General features: G+C 43.6%; 1 protein-coding gene across 1 annotated transcript in view; it reads left to right on the forward strand.

Annotated features, from left to right (window-relative positions):
- LOC308295647 (A disintegrin and metalloproteinase with thrombospondin motifs 12-like) overlaps positions 1-17869 on the forward strand; it is a gene marked incomplete at both ends in the record, with an annotated part of 51943 nt that overhangs the window by 18017 nt on the left and 16057 nt on the right. The window contains 13 exons of the mRNA XM_080738697.1: positions 1912-2086; positions 2820-3022; positions 4635-4718; positions 4881-5005; positions 5232-5381; positions 5742-5885; positions 7333-7477; positions 9427-9519; positions 9890-10035; positions 11757-11926; positions 12984-13117; positions 13994-14114; positions 17277-17521. Of these exons, the coding sequence (XP_080594823.1) occupies positions 1912-2086; positions 2820-3022; positions 4635-4718; positions 4881-5005; positions 5232-5381; positions 5742-5885; positions 7333-7477; positions 9427-9519; positions 9890-10035; positions 11757-11926; positions 12984-13117; positions 13994-14114; positions 17277-17521 (1935 nt within the window). The remainder of the gene's footprint in view (positions 1-1911; positions 2087-2819; positions 3023-4634; positions 4719-4880; positions 5006-5231; positions 5382-5741; positions 5886-7332; positions 7478-9426; positions 9520-9889; positions 10036-11756; positions 11927-12983; positions 13118-13993; positions 14115-17276; positions 17522-17869) is intronic.

The raw sequence follows: 17869 nt of genomic DNA on the forward strand, positions 1-17869 counted from the left end.
TCATGATGTGGTTACATTTGCCTGACTAATCACGTGGTTAAGCAAACCTGCAAAGGGCTAGCATGGGCAGGAGAACATTTATAATGCATGTGGGTGTCTTGAAAAATGAAAGACATGAAAGGGCCAGGAAATACCCTGCTATCAATCTCTCTCAGGCTCCCTTTCTATGTTTCTGTGTGCGTGTGTGTAATGTTTAGCAGTGTTGTAAAGTAACCAAGTATCTTTACTCAAGTACTGTAGGCTACTTCAGCACAATTTTGAGGAACTTTTACTTCATTTCATTTTTCAATACAAACAATGAGCTTTTTTTCAATGATGCAAATACTTTATTTCTATTTTTTCTCTTAAAAAAAATGTTTACTCAAATTAAATGTTGAGTAGAGACCTTTTACTTGTAATGTCTATATTGTGGTATTGCCGTTTCCAGTGAAAGTTTCATCAAACGTAAAAAAGTGAGTGCTCCTTACACACACACCACTGGTGTTCGGTGGATAGATCATAAAGGTCTGCGCCAGTAGGAACATGCATGGCATGCATCACAGACAGACTGTGTGTGTGTGTGTGTGTGTGTGTGTGTGTGTGTGTGTGTGTGTGTGTGTGTGTGTGTGTGTGTGTGTGTGTGTGTGTGTGTGTGTGTGTGTGTGTGTGTGTGTGTGTGTGTGTGTGTAGCACTCCTGCAGCAGACACAAAACCTGCCTCAGGGAGGGAGGGTGGGCGGGCGGGCCGGGCGCTCTGGGATAGATGGATGCTCTCTCTACTCTGTTCATATATATGGAAACACTGACTAATGACAGATTCCACGCTGATGGAAATTACTCAGGAATGGCCTGTTACAGTATGTGGGTGCTGCTAACAAGAGAACTCCTGCCCTCCAGCTTTTAGGGTTGGGATGTAGTCAAATAATCCTTCCGTCTACTTTTATTCGTAAGAGTTTGCTTGATGGATTACAGTCATTATTCCGCCCATAAAGGCTATGGCAAAACGACACATAATACAACACTGCTTTGGTTGTAGTCATAGGCCGGGGATTTCAGCTGGAATTAACCCATTAAAACTGGGAATACACTGTCATTCTTTTAAAGCGAACATTTTTTACTCAAATCTCTGCTTCTGGGGGTTCCTGGAACGAAATATTTTGAGATGAGGGTCGGCGGCAAAATACATTTTTGTGGGTCCTCGCATGAAAAAGTTTGAGAACCACTGGTTATTACTTACTGACCTCGTAACACTTTTTTTCTGCAATGCTACTCTTTCCTTTACTTTTTAGACCCTTCCTCTTTTCACATTTACAGTGGGCCTTCTGCGATATGAACAATATTTTTACCAAACACCAGGATATCAATATATGATATTGTGGGGATTGTTGCTTTCACAAATTATTTACACAATGAGTTAATAGAACAGCTGGAATAGTCAGCTAAGTTGTAATGCAGCCTTTAAAACTGCATTTAGGCCTATGCTTCGAACAAAAAGTTCAGAAGTTTGTGTTTAGTAGATCTGTTGTTGTAATAATGCTTCTTGGCAATACCTTTTATATACCACTGGAAAGCCTGTTTACTTTTTTAAATTGTGCCCCATTTGTGAGATGAGCAGCACAGCAGAATAAAATGTTTGAATTTGGCAGATTATATTTGTCAAGTCCTTCATGGGCACAACTCACATACTCAGCTGTGCTACTTTTTCCACAAAGGCAGGTTCCTAATGGGGCACCATTTAAAAGTGAAATAAACAGGCTTTCCATATATATCATGTATAAGGTGATTCCCAAGAAGCAATGTTACAGAGACATAATCTAATTTCTATTCAATATATTGCCCATACCTTGATAAATTCCACCTATAGGTTTGTAGTTGTTGTATTAGGTTACACACCCACTGATTCCAATTTAAGGCCATTCTCCATTTTAAACAGAGGGGCGTCTTTGCCCTGCCAGAGGGACACTACTTCATAGAGCCAGTCCAGAATCACCGTGACGATGTGGTGGGGGGTCCAGAGCCCCACCTGGTCTACCCCAGAGTTACAGAAACACATCGAAACAAACGAAGCCCTGCGGCCCCGGACACATCCAGCCCCTGTGGAGTTAAAGGTGTGTATGGGTGTGCATGTGTAAAATGTGTTTGTATAGGCCTACTGCAAAATCCTGAATGTTAATTTAACTTTGAAAGTGTAAAAATGGTGTGGTTTTGTGTATTTACGTGTGTCTGCACGCACACAGGTGCAGGTGTTTGTTAAAGCTTGAGCAAATGCTTTTGGCTCTCTTGGACTGCACAAGCCTAATATACTCCACCGTGCAACAGTTTCACTTGGCGTTGCTTGCCGACTAGAGCCGGCTTATAGTTAGTAGATCAGCTCTTGTAGGCAAGCGACTCACTCGTATGACGGAGCATAAATTAGGGGAGAATATTTCACTACCCTTCGCCCCATAGGGCATAGCAGTGGGCGTGGTTTACTGGTGCCACAAATAAATCATCAGTTATTTTAAGCCTAGAATCAAGCAGTCCAGGACCCTCGTAAATCATGACCATAAAACCTTTGATTCTGTGAAAAGCAAAAAAAAAAAGGTAAAACTGCCAGACAAAGGGTATTTATTAAATGTAGTGTATCATATAATTCAATATTAAAATATATTTTTTCACAGAATCAAAGGTTTTATGGTCATGGTTCACCAGGATCCTGGATGGCTTGGTTCTATGCTTGAGATAGTTGATATAAAAATATTATTGTAAAAGTTTATGGGAAGAATTAGTGGATGATTTTTTTTGTGGCACCAGTAAAGCACACTCCCACTGCTATGCCCCATTCTCTGCGCTGCCCGGTAGATGCTCCCAGTGACTCTGTCCAGGTGGAGAGGGAGAGGGAGGCCTGGGAAAGGGACCACAGACGATCCCAGGCTCAGACTCGCTCCCAGCGGTCAGTCAGCAGAGAGAGGTGGGTGGAGACCATGGTGGTGGCCGACTCCAAGCTCATCGACTACCACGGCAGCGACAACGTAGAGTCCTACATTTTCACCCTCATGAACATGGTGAGTGGATGGCTTTTGATTGATTGACTGAGTACTCTATTAGCATTTCGCATAGATCGGAAAAGTGCAGGACAGTGCAGTTCAGACACAAGTCCTACTGATACGGTATGATTTAAACCCAAGATAGCACTATGGCTTGTTTACATTGGGGTCCTTTGTACTCAATTCTTTGAGACATTAAATGACAGACAAATCTACAACAATATAGGCAAAACATCATATAACAGTCAGATATCAGAAATTTGGCTTTGACTTTTTACAGGTGCCAGTTTTGAGTTGCAGCAACCTGTAAGGCTAATCACAGACCATATCGTTGCTGTCAAGCAGAAACCTCTTTATCTCCATATTCCTTTTGTTTTGTTTTGTATCTTTTTTTTTCAAAATGAATGCCCTGCTTGATCATACTACGTAACAGAGTAATTCAAAAGAAATCTAAAGTAGCAGATCCACAAGTTAGAAACACGGTGCAAAGCATCACATTTTGAGCCTGTGGATCTGCTACTTTTGCTCTTTTTACATTTGAATCCTCAAAAGTCACCAGTACTGGTCATCAGTATGCCCATATATTGGCATGCCAATATATCAGCATATCACATCGGTTGGGGACAACTGTATAACGTATCTGCTGTATATATATGCCTATATATGGACGGATTGGCGGTTCTGGACAACCGCATATCCAAACTACTCAACGGATCTCTGTTATGGTTGCTATCATATCTATTTTTGACTGGAGAGATATGATAGCAACCATAACAGAGATCTGTTATGGTTGCTATACCATATCTCTCCAATGTGGATCTCTGGATCCGCACGGGAACGTCATGGTTCCAATGTGGATCGCCGACAAATAACCCCTGTGTGGTGGCATATGTCACCAGACATATGACTGACAGCCTAAAGTAAAGAGTGAGTAATTAAAGATGAAAAGAAAGGTATTACATTCATTTATTACACAGCTTGGTTGAATGCTTGATTCTGATCTAGATCTGTTATTTCTTCATAACAGACCGCTCCGCTCTATAACAGACTGTTGTCTAATCAAAGGCTCAGCCTTAGAGCACCTGCTGCACTCAGGCTGCACAGCCTGCAGTTCGTGAATTTAGTGCCGTATCCAACATAAGAGCCATGTAAACAAACACACTGACAGTGTCATTTACAAGTAAACGTTGCAGTAAACATATGGAAATATACAGAGAGCCGACCCTACGTGTTTCTGTCTTGTCACATTCTTGGGAACCAATCAAACGTCCCCACGACCCTAATGTATGAATTTTATACCGTTGTTAACCTCCATCTTGTTAGAGGAACCTTAGAGGATAGAGGACCCACCATGGGACCTGCCTGTGTTCTTCTTGTCAGATTTTTCCTCTCCAAAGTAAACTTCATGTCTTTTGGCGTCATATGGGAATAAGAAACGAGTTCTTGTTGTTTACAGAATTTATTTATCAGACCGTGTTGCGCTAAAAATACCTCCAGGCTGATAAGTACAACACTTATCAGCCTGTCGGGATTTTATTTCTCGATAACGACCGCGCAGCCAGACGTTATCCCTTACATAATGTGCTTACATTAGCAATAACTGTAGTGCTCTCTACCATAATGTTGACAGGTGGCTGGGATCTTCCATGATGCCAGTATTGGGAATGCCATTCATGTGGTCCTGGTTCGCCTCATTCTGCTTCAGGGGGAGGAGGTACAGTATATGCACCCATTAACCCTATTCATTGGTCCTTAATCTGGGCATGTCATAATAGGCAAACAGTATATGGACAGGCCTTTAAGTTAAGGCATAAGAGCAGGTACTTAAGACAATCAAAATAGAGCCCTGACTGTACTATGTCATTGTGTTTGGTAGAAAGGGTTGAAGATAGTTCACCATGCAGACTCCACCCTGGCCAGCTTCTGTGCCTGGCAGAAGAACCTCAACCCACAGAGCGACACACACCCTGCTCACCATGACGTGGCTGTGCTGGTCACCAGGTGAGAAACACACTCGCACGCACGCACACCCGCACACACACGCGTGCGCGGGCGCACACACACACACATCCTGAGTAAGGGGGACTCACTGTAACAGCATTCTGTATCATTAACTAGCCATTTTTGTGTGTGCACTGTGCATACATGCATGCATGTGTCTGTGTGTGTGTGTGTGTGTGTGTGTGTGTGCGTGCGTGCGTGCGTGCGTGCGTGCGTGTGCATGTAGGAAGGACATCTGTGCAGGCATGAACCAGCCCTGTGAAACCCTGGGTCTGTCTCATCTGTCGGGGATGTGCCAGCCACACCGCAGCTGCAACATTAACGAGGACTCTGGCCTTCCGGTTGCGTTCACCATCGCTCACGAGATGGGCCACAGGTGTGTGAGTGTGTGCTATGTGTCAGTTGCAAAAACCAGAATGATTAGCCATTAAAACCTGGTGTAACTCCTTTGGGCATGTCATTGCAGATGAAAAATGATATCCCAGTCCTTTGTATATGCTGCTTATTTCACTGTGTGTGTGTGTGTGTGTGTGTGTGTGTGTGTGTGTGTGTGTGTGTGTGTGTGTGTGTGTGTGTGTGTGTGTGTCGTGCGGCAAAACTAAATTGGGGAGAAAACTATAGAACCAAATGGAACACATCCTGTAGCTGTCATCCGCTGTCGTTGTTGTTGCTGTAAAAGAGTTTGATATGTTTTGGAAGGATCTCAAGTGGCCATGTTGGTTGTGTCCGAACGCAGCTTTGGCATCCACCACGACGGCCAGGGCAACGACTGTGAGCTGGAGGGCAGGCACCCCTTCATCATGTCCAGACAGCTGATGTACGACAGCTCGCCGCTCACGTGGTCCTCCTGCTCCAAGGAATACATCACACGTTTCCTTGAGTAAGACCAGATGCGAGCCAAGTCGCAAGGCTGTAAAGCAACATGCTTCATTTACTCCCACCCTTTATACTGTGTTTCTTTTCTCCTGTAATCCTCACAAGTTTCATCTGGTCTATTAGATCAGTGGTTTTCAACCCTTTTCGTATCAAGGTCCATTATCTAATCGGCATTTGGCAAACGTTTGGCAAATCTTGATCAAAATAATAATTCTTCTACGTTCTCTAATTTTGTAGACTTCTTGTAAATTAAGTAATGCAGGTCTTTAACAATAATTTGACTCTCTCAAGAGTTAAATATCCATAAGGGTCCATTTGTTCACCAACTCTCCAACATTTAGCTGGGGACCACCTGGAACACCCTCAAGGACCACCTGTGGTCCCCGGACCACTGGTTGAGAACCACTGTAATAGATGTCTGAATTTGTTCTATTGTGTGCTTGCTTGCATGCATGTAAAGTATTGAGTTTGTGTGGGTGGATATGAAAATATCAGGGCAAAATGTTTTAGCAAATAGATTGTCATACAAGACATTTAACAGTACGTCTGCTACTAATTCCCTGTCACTATATGATATACCCAGTCCTCCATTTAAACAATCAAAAGTCCATCTTGTTGCCCCATCCCCCCACTCCCTCTCTCTCTCTAAAGCATTCCTTCTGGTCATTGCATCATACAGTGTAATAACAAACTTTATTTATGTAGCACCTTTCAAAACAGAGTTGCAAAGTTATTTACGGTTAAGCTAAACAGATAAAATATTGTAATTGTAAAAGCTAGACTGTAGAAACCTTTTTAAGATCTAATGGATGAAAGTGAGTTTTTTCAACCCTAACATCTTCAGGCGGGTCGTTCCAGATTTTAGGAGCCCTGGGGGGAAAAGGCATGATCGCCTATGGACTGAAGTCTAGACCAAGGGTCTTCAACAGGGGGTCCGGGACCCCTAGAGGGTCCTCAGAGTTACTACAAGGGGTCCTACAAATCTTTGTGTGATAGAAACTTCTTTCGTCCATATTCTGAGAACTTTAGCCCAAAATAGCAGATCTACAGGCTCACAACGCCTCACAGGGCGAGGCGTTGTGAGCTTGTAGATCAGCTATTTTCGGCAAAGAGGTTTGGTGTAGGGGAAAAGAGAGTATAGTAGGGGAAAAGTTTTGACGGTGCTAGTGGTTAAATATCTGAAAACACATTGACATGAATCTGAAATACACTTATGATTGTACTGTCAAACAATGAAACTATATGGAATCCATGAAAAAGTTGTGGGGGGTCCCTACTTCATCTCTCTCTCAACTAAGGGGTCCTTGGCCTGAAAACGTTGAAGACCCCTGGTCTAGACTCTGGAATGTCCAGCAGGATAGGATCGTAGGCTGCGCTGAGGCTCATATAGGGGGGTTAAAAGATCAGAAATGTCATCCATCCAACCTCGTACCCTTGTTTCTCTGTTCCAGCCGTGGCTGGGGCTTCTGTCTGGACGACCGTCCTTCCAAGAGGGACCTGACCACTCCGCTGGCGCGCCTCGGCGTCCGCTACACCACACACCACCAGTGCCAGCTTCAGTATGGTCCCAATGCCACCTTCTGCAATGAGGTTGATGTGAGTATTGTGTAGTAGAGGCGTATACTAAGCCACGCGCCAATAAAATACACAACTTAACATCTCAGCTGCTTTAGCGGACACTCTTGAGTGTGTCTCTGAGATACTTTAAGAGTGGTGTAACCTTCCCTTCCAAATAGGTTAAGGGGTCATAGTCAATCATAGAGCCTAATCAGTGATCCAAGGACAAATTAACACATTTAGTGCCAGGTATATAATCAGGTATATAATTCATTAATTATATACCAGTGCCAGGGTTTTTACCTTATTTCCAAGGCTCCTTGAACCCACCACCGGTCCAAATGTAATCCGATTACTGCGATCTGGAGATAGATTACGAGATAAATCCATTTTCCCGGAAAAAACAGAGGTTTTCATTTCCGGATGACATCTCCCAAAGGATTATGGGACGGGTGCCACAGACCGCACGCTACGGTTTACAATAGGAAACATTATATCCCGAATATAGGGAAAAGCACTCGACGGCCGGATTTGAAATCCCGGCACCCTGTGTGTTAAAATAAGTCGAGCTGGTAATAATGAGGAGGTAGTTCAATTCAGGGGTGCATAGAAATCGTCAGTGTTAATTTAACTCTGAATGTTGGCTTAGAGCCAAATGGCTCTAATTTGTTTCACTCTCAGAGTTAATGCGAAGGATTTTACTGTGTGCACGATTGATGATGTGAGGTCATTTTTTCAAATTCAAGAAGGACACTTTGATGACTTGAGTGGAGTTGGTGGGTCATTCCATCATTTCAGTGTCAGGGGGAGCCCAGCTCGAATGGAATGATGTTAACTCATCTGCTGCCATTTAACAATACCTTCGTACTCTCATATGCCAAACTGTCTCCATAGACTTCCATGTAATTCATAGTGCACGGATCATGCACACCCATGCCTAGATAATGCACCACGTGTGTCCACATTGCTCACAGCTTTCAAACAAAAAAATCCGAATGGAAATCCGTTCAGGCATTCATGAGATAGCAGCCATTATGTTTTCCTAAAATGTAAACAAAGATGGCTGCCATGTTTGAAAGATGGGGTTGCTATGGGGGTTAAACATGCAATTTCGCGATCGCCATCATGCCTACTACATTTTTTGGGGTCAAAAAACTTTTTTTGAACTTTTTTTTTTTTTTTTTTTCAAAAAATTCTCGGGTTCCTCGGGCATGGCAGGGCCGTACAACAGGATTTTTTCGGGCTCCTCGGCCATGGCAGCACATGAGTTAAGTCCAGAGAGGTTAACTAAACCCGGTTAGACCTGAGGCCGATTCTAAAGCACTTCTAAAAACTTACCTAAGGTTTCTGAAAACTATGTAGCAAATACTAATGAGACGCAGAGGTGGCTCACGGCTTGAAAGGTATAACAACCTTGGTAGCACCAGGTCTAAATGGGTTAAGTTAAATGAACACTCAGGATTTTACAGTGTAGTGTCAGAGCGAAGATGAACGTAAGCTGGCTTGTAGGGCCGACCCCAGTGGTGTGTTCTAGAATTCTTTTGAGGGCATACGCTCCGTGGCTATTCCTGTGGCCAGCGCATACGCCAGTGCATAATGCCTATCAGATACACTACTTTGAGAGGTTCACAGGGGCATATGCTCGTTCTATTTTTTTTTCCTTCTTCACAGCATACGGCGTATGCCCATGTATCAGGTAAAACACAGCACTGGCCGACCCCTATTCATGGGTTGCATTTGTAGTCCTACACCAGCCATTTTGAGGACCAACACAGGTGTTTTGATTAACGTAGAACATTGGTTCTATGCCAATCTGACAAATTGAACACCTGTGTTGGTCCTCAATATGGCCCGTTTAGGACTACAAATGCAACCCATGAATATTGAATGATGTTTAGGGTTAAAGTTGGCTTAGGATTTGAATGAAGCTTCAAATATGTTGCTTTGAATGAAGGGCTCATATTGCCTGGCTTGTGTTCCTCTTTCAGAATGTTTGCCAAATACTTTGGTGCTCAGTAAACGGCTCGTGTCGCTCCAAACTGGATTCACCTATAGATGGGACTCGCTGTGGGCCTGAGAAGGTAGGCTGATGGCAATGTTTGGGGTTTGATTTCAATGTTGGTCTGAAAAGAGTGGATGGGCATCAGCCTGGATATTGTGCGTTGGGAATGGAACTTGTATTTTATTGTGGAATAGTGCGCCATAATAAATGTAATCAAGCCTTTATTTAAGCAGGGAAGTGTCAAACCACTTTACAAATTACAATTTCTAAAAACAGAAAAAGAAAATAAGAGAAACACAAAGTGATACAACACCTAAGACAGACATTTACATTCATAATCTGAGTTCAGTGTTTTGAAGTGGCTCATGGATAAACTGCATACACCTTATGCTGTATTCTGAAAGATGCATTGAAAGGTCCAGTAACGTTATGTGTGTTTTCCTACCCAGTGGTGTATCTCAGGAGAGTGTGTGATTGTTGGCAAACTGCCAGAGACGGTGAACGGAGCCTGGGGCCAGTGGAGTACCTGGTCCCACTGTTCCAGGACCTGTGGAGCTGGTGTGCAGTCTGCCGAGAGAGAATGCAACAACCCCAAGTAAGGACTGACTCTGGAGCTGGATCTCGCAAACCAACTGCGAGTGACTTCCATTCTCATACTTTTCTTCTTTAAATAGGCCATGACCTATACATTACATAATATTCCTTTGCCCACAAATCATTCAAGACAGAACACGTATATACGGTAATAAAATGATCTGGCATCCAATCTTCTCTCCCTATCAAACTATATACTTCAGTTACAACTCTTGGATTGAATACATATATTTATTGAGCATAAATATAAAATTATATTGAGCATAAATATCTATAAGCGTAATTGGCATCAAGGCTCTGTCTCATCGCATTCATTCCCTGTAAGCATGGACTTGTAATAAATCATCTGCCAAATAGATCTTACAGGGAGGGAAATAATAGACCCCTTAAGGGAACTGTATAGAAACAGAGCCCACAGGTGGATGCTAGGGTGGTGTATAGGAGCGTAAAAAACGTATTAGAGCTAAGCACAAAGCAGCAGAGTAGCACCATAGCAAAGAGCAAGATAGCAGAGCAGCAAAAAAATGAGCAGTAAGCAGAGAGGTTTAAACCAGTGAGACTCCCTAATCGGGAGATAAGCGACCGTAGGTCACTTATCTCCACAAATAGGGCAAAAATGTGTTTTGCCAAAATCTTCCTGATCCATGTTGATGACATGAGTGTAGACATACTGTGTAGTGATTTTCGTGATTTTAGGGCAAAATCTGTAGGAGCAGTGTCCAAAAATGTGTTTTTAAAAATCGGCCTGGAGGTGGCGCTATATGGGAGAGATTCATGTTGATGGGATGAGTGTAGACATACTGTGTACCGATTTGCGTGATTTTAGGGCAAAAATTGTAGGAGCAGTGTCCAAAAATGTGTTTTGCAAGAATCGGCCACATGGTGGCGCTAGAAGAGGGCCATGTGAGAAATGAGGGGTGGGGTCTCCGCGCCGGCAAGGCGGACAAATAGGTACCGGCCCCGGCTGTCCCGGTCGCTCCTAGCCGGAGTTACGGCATTTTATGTGAGCTGCAGTGTAGGGGGTCCTCCACTGGGGGCGCCACCACTTTTGCATCCGTTCTGGAGCACCAGGAGTGGGTGGTCCCCGGGAATTCCCCGTGAGCAGCCCCGTTGGGGTGGTCATTTGGTCAGTTTAGCACATTTGGTCATTTTTTACATCTGGGGGTCCCTGGAGCTCCGGGGGTCCTTGGAGGTTGTAGTTTGGCAGGTAAGGAACGTGTGTGCAAAATTTGGCATGGATCGGGGCAACGGTTGCGGAGATATGAGCAGGGCAAGAGTGTGACGTGTGAGGTGTGACAGACAGACTGACGGACTTACACTTTGTGCAGGGTTTGATAGTAAATGCGACCTACGGTCGCAATAACCCGCCCCAATCAGATGGAGTGGGCATGTGACTGATCACCTGATCAGGAGCTGGCACTGCCTTGAGTTGTCTGCCTGAACTAGCTCTGCAGGCTAGCTATCATTAGTTATGATCAGGGGTGTCGCACCAAATTCTGGGCTCTGGGTACAAGTATTCACTGCGTTATTTTGTGCTTTAACTATTGAAAAATAGCTTGCAGATCTGCTATTTTTCAATAGCTAAAGTATAGAATAATTAAGCCCCCCCCACACACCTTGGGACCTAGTAACTCAGTCCTGCTCCCCCCCCCCCCCCCCTTGTGACGCCCCTGGTTATGATCATCCATTTCATTCAAAATGGCCCCTGCCCTCTTCTCTCAGACCAGAGTTTGGGGGCAAGTACTGCACTGGGGAGAGGAAGCGGTATCGAACCTGTAACACCAAGCCATGCCTAAAGGACAAGCCCACCTTCAGAGAGATGCTGTGTAGTGAGTTTGACACAGTGCCCTACCAGAATGAGCTCTACCAGTGGATTCCTGTGGCCAACACCTGTAAGATCTCAAAGCAACACATTCACAGTAATACTACACAAAGATTAGGTGCATCCGAATAGCTATTTTTGGCTTAGCTACTTGAACCCTACCATCCTTTCTGGGCATATCATATTATGCAATCGGTGAAAATATGTGAACATTCATTGTGAGCTTGTAGATTGACGTAAAACTACATTTTAAAATAAGGATTATTAAACAAACATGTCTCGCCGATTAGCACCTAATGCAGTTCGCTGGATCTTTGAACTCTCTCTGCAACACTTGAGAGACGTTACAATAAGTGTACAATAAGTTAACACAGCGATTGACTTTTCCTAGGTCTTTATATGCCTTCTCCTTCACACAAAAAATACTGTAGAAATTCAGAATTATACTGTATACAACAATCCTTCCCTTCCTGCCATGTACATTTTATGTGTGATTATACAATAATTGCCAGCAGAGGGCACCATATACACAGTGGTGGACTCAGGTACTCAACCCCAGTGTAGTGCTAGTCAAAGGATACTCCTGGAGTCCTGGTCAAATTTTACTCTGATAAAAGAGAAAGTTCCTCTGTCAAATTTGTACTTGAGTTATAAAAACGTACAAAATACATTTTAATTTAAAGATCTTTGCGTTGCTGTACTGAAAATGTTGATAATAGTGAATCTACAAGCTCACAGATTGTAGCTCTGCCATTTTTGTTTTGGGGGGGGGGGAATTATATCCATCCATCCATCCACACACACACACACACACACACACACACACACACACACACACACACACACACACACACACACACACACACACACACACAGAGGTTCCGCTTGCATTTCCCAAAATAGGGTCACCAGGATGAATGTGATTAGTGACCAGGATCAATGTGACAAGTGTCAGCAGACGCAACAATTACTTTTCCTTTCAGAAAGAAAATGCGCTTTCAACAATATTACCAAAACATCATAATGTTTGAATTCCTAATTATTGCTTAGGAAATGTGTGAGGGGCTCCTTTCACACTGTTTCCCAAATTCTGTCGTGAAATTGTATTTTTCTCCCCAACCCTCCAGTGAACCCCTGCGAGCTGAACTGCCGACCGGTGAACGAGCTCTTTTCAGAGAAGATGCTGGACGCTGTGACGGACGGAACGCCATGCTTCATGAACAACAACTCCAGGAACATCTGTGTCAATGGAGTGTGCAAGGTAGTGTGGCTGGGTAAGGCTGCAGCTGGGGGTGGATAGGAAAATGTCCTATCACGATTATTGTGACAAAAGAAACCGCGATTTACAATATTATCGCGATATTCAAAAACCATTATCCTGAGGCGGAACATGTAGATCGGCTATTTTTTGCCAAAGACATTTGATAGAGAGTGGAAAAAAAACTGTATCAATTACTTATATTACAAGTACCTTTAATTATAGGGTTTAAGTGGTACCGGATATGCAGCTCAGCAAATAAAAGGTGAATTGATCCCAGTGCATAACGGAGGACGATAAATGAAATCTCCACAATACGATTATTGTGACTGTTTTTTTTATCACGATAAACGATAATATCGCTTATCCCTAGTGTCTTGGGAGGATTACACTGCAGTGGTGGACAGTAACTAAGTACATTTACTTGAGTACTGCACTTAAAGTACATTTGTGTTGTAAATGTCACAGTTTGTAAGTTTTTTGTTTTCTTTCACTCCCCTACATTTTAAATACAATTTGATTTACTTTTAACTGCACTACATTTCAATTGGACTATTAATACAGAAACTAGCCACTTAAAAGTTAATTTAGAATATAGTGAAAAGAAACATCTGTTACATGACAAACCATCGTATGACAAAGTATGAATCAGGCGTCAGTGAAATCGGCATGTTTGAATGACTCATATTGTGTCTTAGTTTATTTTGTTTGTATATCTATTTATGTGTGTGTGTGTGTGTGTGTGTGTGTGTGTGTGTGTGTGTGTGTGTGTGTGTGTGTGTGTGTGTGTGTGTGTGTGTGTGTGTGTGTGTGTGTGTGTGTGTGTGTGTGTGTGTGTGTGTGTGTGTGTGTGTGTGTGTGTGTGTGTGTGGACTCCAGGAGGTAGGCTGTGACTATGGGATAGACTCGAACGCAGTGGAGGATCGCTGTGGCGTGTGTTTAGGAGACGGCACGAGCTGTGAGATGGTCTACAAGACATTCGACGGAGGAGAAGGTTTTGGTGAGCTGGCCAACAAACAGAAATACTATGAAGCATCCTCAACAAATAAGTATAGGCTCACTTTCCAGTGTTTACGCAGCCTGAATGAGAACTGGAGAGAGTTCTTCCCAGGATTGTCTATATCCTAGATGATACTGTTCCGGGACTCATCCAGGCAAGACTTGAAACCATACATAGAATGCCTTAAGAGAGCCTCACATGTGTGGATTTCACAAGTGACTGGCACTATGCCATCTAGGGACCTTAAGTAGAATCCTCAGGGCATCATTGTAGGCCACTTTAAGCCTCCTCGTGCTACCTTTCTTGTATGTGCACCATAAGAAAGCTGTGGGAGTGCAGAATGCTTTAAAACGTGCACAATTGACAGGATCTGAACACATACTGAATCTGCGAAGCAACATATTAGCCTGAGTATAACGTTTGGGGCACTGTCTACTAGAGATATCTCTATCATCATGGAGATACGTATGTAGCTCACCACATGTCCTGATTTTCACTACTTCTTAAATTTTTAGTTTTCTAATTTCTTTGATTTCTTAGATTTTTCTTTGATTTCTTCATCCAATGACTGACAAAAATCTAATTTAGTTTTTAACTAGTTTTTGGGGAAGGTTTTTTTTATGTTTTGAAGTAATAATCAAAACAAAAATTAGGAAACCAAAAATAAAGGGACCCATAAAAATGTGTCCGTGCAACCCACAAATGGGTGGCATATTGGGGTTCTGTTAAATTAAACCGTTTGAGAAGAACCACTGACTGAACGAGACTCTCTGGAGCAAACGGCTCCATAATAAGACAATTCTGACAAATAGCTCGGACCTCCCTGGAGGCTGTGAAAGGTGGTGGTGGTGCGTGGTGGGGGGGGGGGGGGGGGGGTTCAGACAGAGCTTGAAACATCAGCATTACACCATTTGTGTTGTTTACTTGTTGTCATAGCAATAAGCTCCGTCTCTGCACGGCACAGCAGCTGGTTGTCGTCTTATGCTTGGCTGTTGTATGTGCGTGCGTATGTGTTTGTGCGCGTGTCAGTGCCAGCACAGGGGCAGATAACAGCAACGTCGTCTGAAAACCTTGTACCTCTGTTCCAGTGGATCTAATGTAGTTATCTTTTAGTCACAATCTCTTTTCATTGGTTCAATATTTATAAAATCTCCAGACACACTTTAATTTTCACTTTCAAAAAAGGGGGGACATAAGCTTCTACTGTATGTAGTGCTTGTACACTAGTATGACAAAGTGGGGCATTAATTTATGAAAAAAACATTTCAGTCAGGAGATAGAGGGTTTCTGTCCGACAGCGGCGGTATGCCTTACTGTGGTGTTTGGCTCACTGCACTGGGTGATGTGGGACTGCCCCGTCTTGTAGTCTTGTATCAACACACTGTAAAAACAAAACACACACATTAACTCTCCCGCACAAAGCATTTCATTCTTCCACTGTTTGCTTATTTATGTGTGTGTATGTACATGTATGTGGCGTGTGTCTGTGTGCTTGTTTATGTGTGTCTGTGTGTTTGTTCATGTGTGTATGAGGTGTGTGTCTGTTTGTTTGTGTGTGTGTGTGTGTGTGTGTGTGTGTGTGTGTGTGTGTGTGTGTGTGTGTGTGTGGTGTGTGTGTGTGTGTGTGTGTGTGTGTGTGTGTGTGTGTGTGTGTGTGTGTGTGTGTGTGTGTGTGTGTGTGTGTGTGTGTGTGTGTGTGTGTGTGTGTGTGTGTGTGTGTGTGTGTGTGTGTGTGTGTGCGCGCGCGCGTGTGTGTTTATGTGGGCGTATGCATAATGATGTGATTGTGTATGTGTATGTTCTTGCTGTCGGGCAGAAACCTTGTATCTCCGTAATTCCAAAAGAAATCTCTCTAATTAACACCATACTAAAAATAGCTGATCTTCCAGTCGCACAAGCTTGTAGATCCGATATTTTTGCTAATTAACTCAGCAATTAAGGTGAAAGTGAAAGTGGTTGGCGTGTCTGTGGGTTTTATAAATATGGAAAAGTATTAACAAGAACTTAAATTATAAATAATAATAACAACTTCTTTGGATCCATAGGGACACATGTTATTTTTTCAATTTTCTGAAAAGTAAGTACGCTTTTTACACCCGACAGCGACGAGATCGTGTGCGTGCGTGCGTGCGTGCGTGCGTGCGTGCGTGCGTGCGTGCGTGCGTGCGTGTGTGCGTGCGTGCGTGCGTGCGTGTGTGCGTGCGTGCCCCCCTCACAGCATCCTTTCCAGATAACCAACCCAGATGTGTTAAGACTTCAAAAGACTTTAGACCTAGGGCAAAAGGCCCCCCCTCCTGCACACACACACACACACACACACACACACACACACACACACACACACACACACACACACTTCCCACAAACATCATTAAACACCAGAGACCAAGTCATGACTGCTTTCTACCTCCCCCACCCATACACACACATACAATAAAACACAGAGACAGGGCAGCGCCCCCCCACGCCGAGTACACACAAAAGCGCGAGCGCGCACACACACACACACACACACACACACACACACACACACACACACACACACACTAACCACCCCCTCACCCCCCCTGCAGACCTGGCCCACCCTCTATTAAAGATCAGAGAGAGTCAGTCTGGGAGTCTGCATGCTGTTGTGAGTGTGGCAGCAGTCCTGGTAGGTCCTGCAGCATTGCCGTGCTCTGACCTACTGTAGGGCTGGGCCTTATGTCTCCTTTACCATTAATTACATTATTTTATTTACTGTACTTTACACTGCCCTCGTAGGTTCTCTTGTCTGCACAGGTCTCCCTCTACTGTTAACATTTGACATGTGACCGAAATAATCGATTTAGGTAATTGATTTTAATGGTGAAATAACTAGTGAAAATGTCAGATCTACGAGCTCATAATGTGTCGCCATGCCACTCAATTTAGTCGATTATTAGAAAGATATCTATCTATTTTTTTTTGTTGATTTATTTATATGTAAGAAATCAAAAAATATATATATAAAAAAAACGTGCTTGTAGATGATTTGATTAACCTACATGAGCAAGATTAAGATGGTTAGAGGTCCTTAAAGTCACTTCCGATAAATGTTTGGTTAATTGCCCAGTCCTATCTGACCCCCCAACTCCCCCCCTATCTGACCCCCCCCCCCCCCCCCCCCCCCCACTCCCTCAGGGTACGTGGACGTGGGCGTGATACCCGAAGGGGCACGGGACATCCTGGTGCGAGAGGTGGAAGAGGCAGGTAACTTCCTGGCTCTCAGGAGCGTGAGGTCAGAGGACTACTTCCTCAACGGCAACTACATCATCCAGTGGAACGGCGAGTACGAGGCCGGCGACACCACGTTCTACTACGAACGCAGCGGGAACATGGAGAACCTCACCGCGCCCGGTCCCACCAGGGAACCTGTGATGATCCAGGTACTGTGTACCAGTGGTTCTCAACCTGTGGGTTGGGTCCCCAAATTATTTAGAGGGGTCCCCAGATAATTAACTTAATGTGCAACATTGTTTTCTCACTCAACAGTAAATTAACCAACATAAAGTTTTAAGTGTGTTGAGGGTTTCTGCATGTTTCTAAAGTGACAATTTGAGGACTTTTAAGACCTTTTTAATACCTCTAAAATGAAGGGGAAAAAATAACATTGGTCAAACTGTCAAATATTAGAGGCCGAAAAATAGCAGATCTGCATGCTCACAACGCCTCACAACACGAGGCGTTGTGAGCATGTAGATCTGCTATTTTCACAATGGAACTGTGTTAAACAA

Source organism: Nannobrachium achirus (genome assembly GCF_963921795.1).
Source record: "Nannobrachium achirus genome assembly, chromosome: 12".
NCBI lineage: Eukaryota > Metazoa > Chordata > Actinopteri > Myctophiformes > Myctophidae > Nannobrachium > Nannobrachium achirus.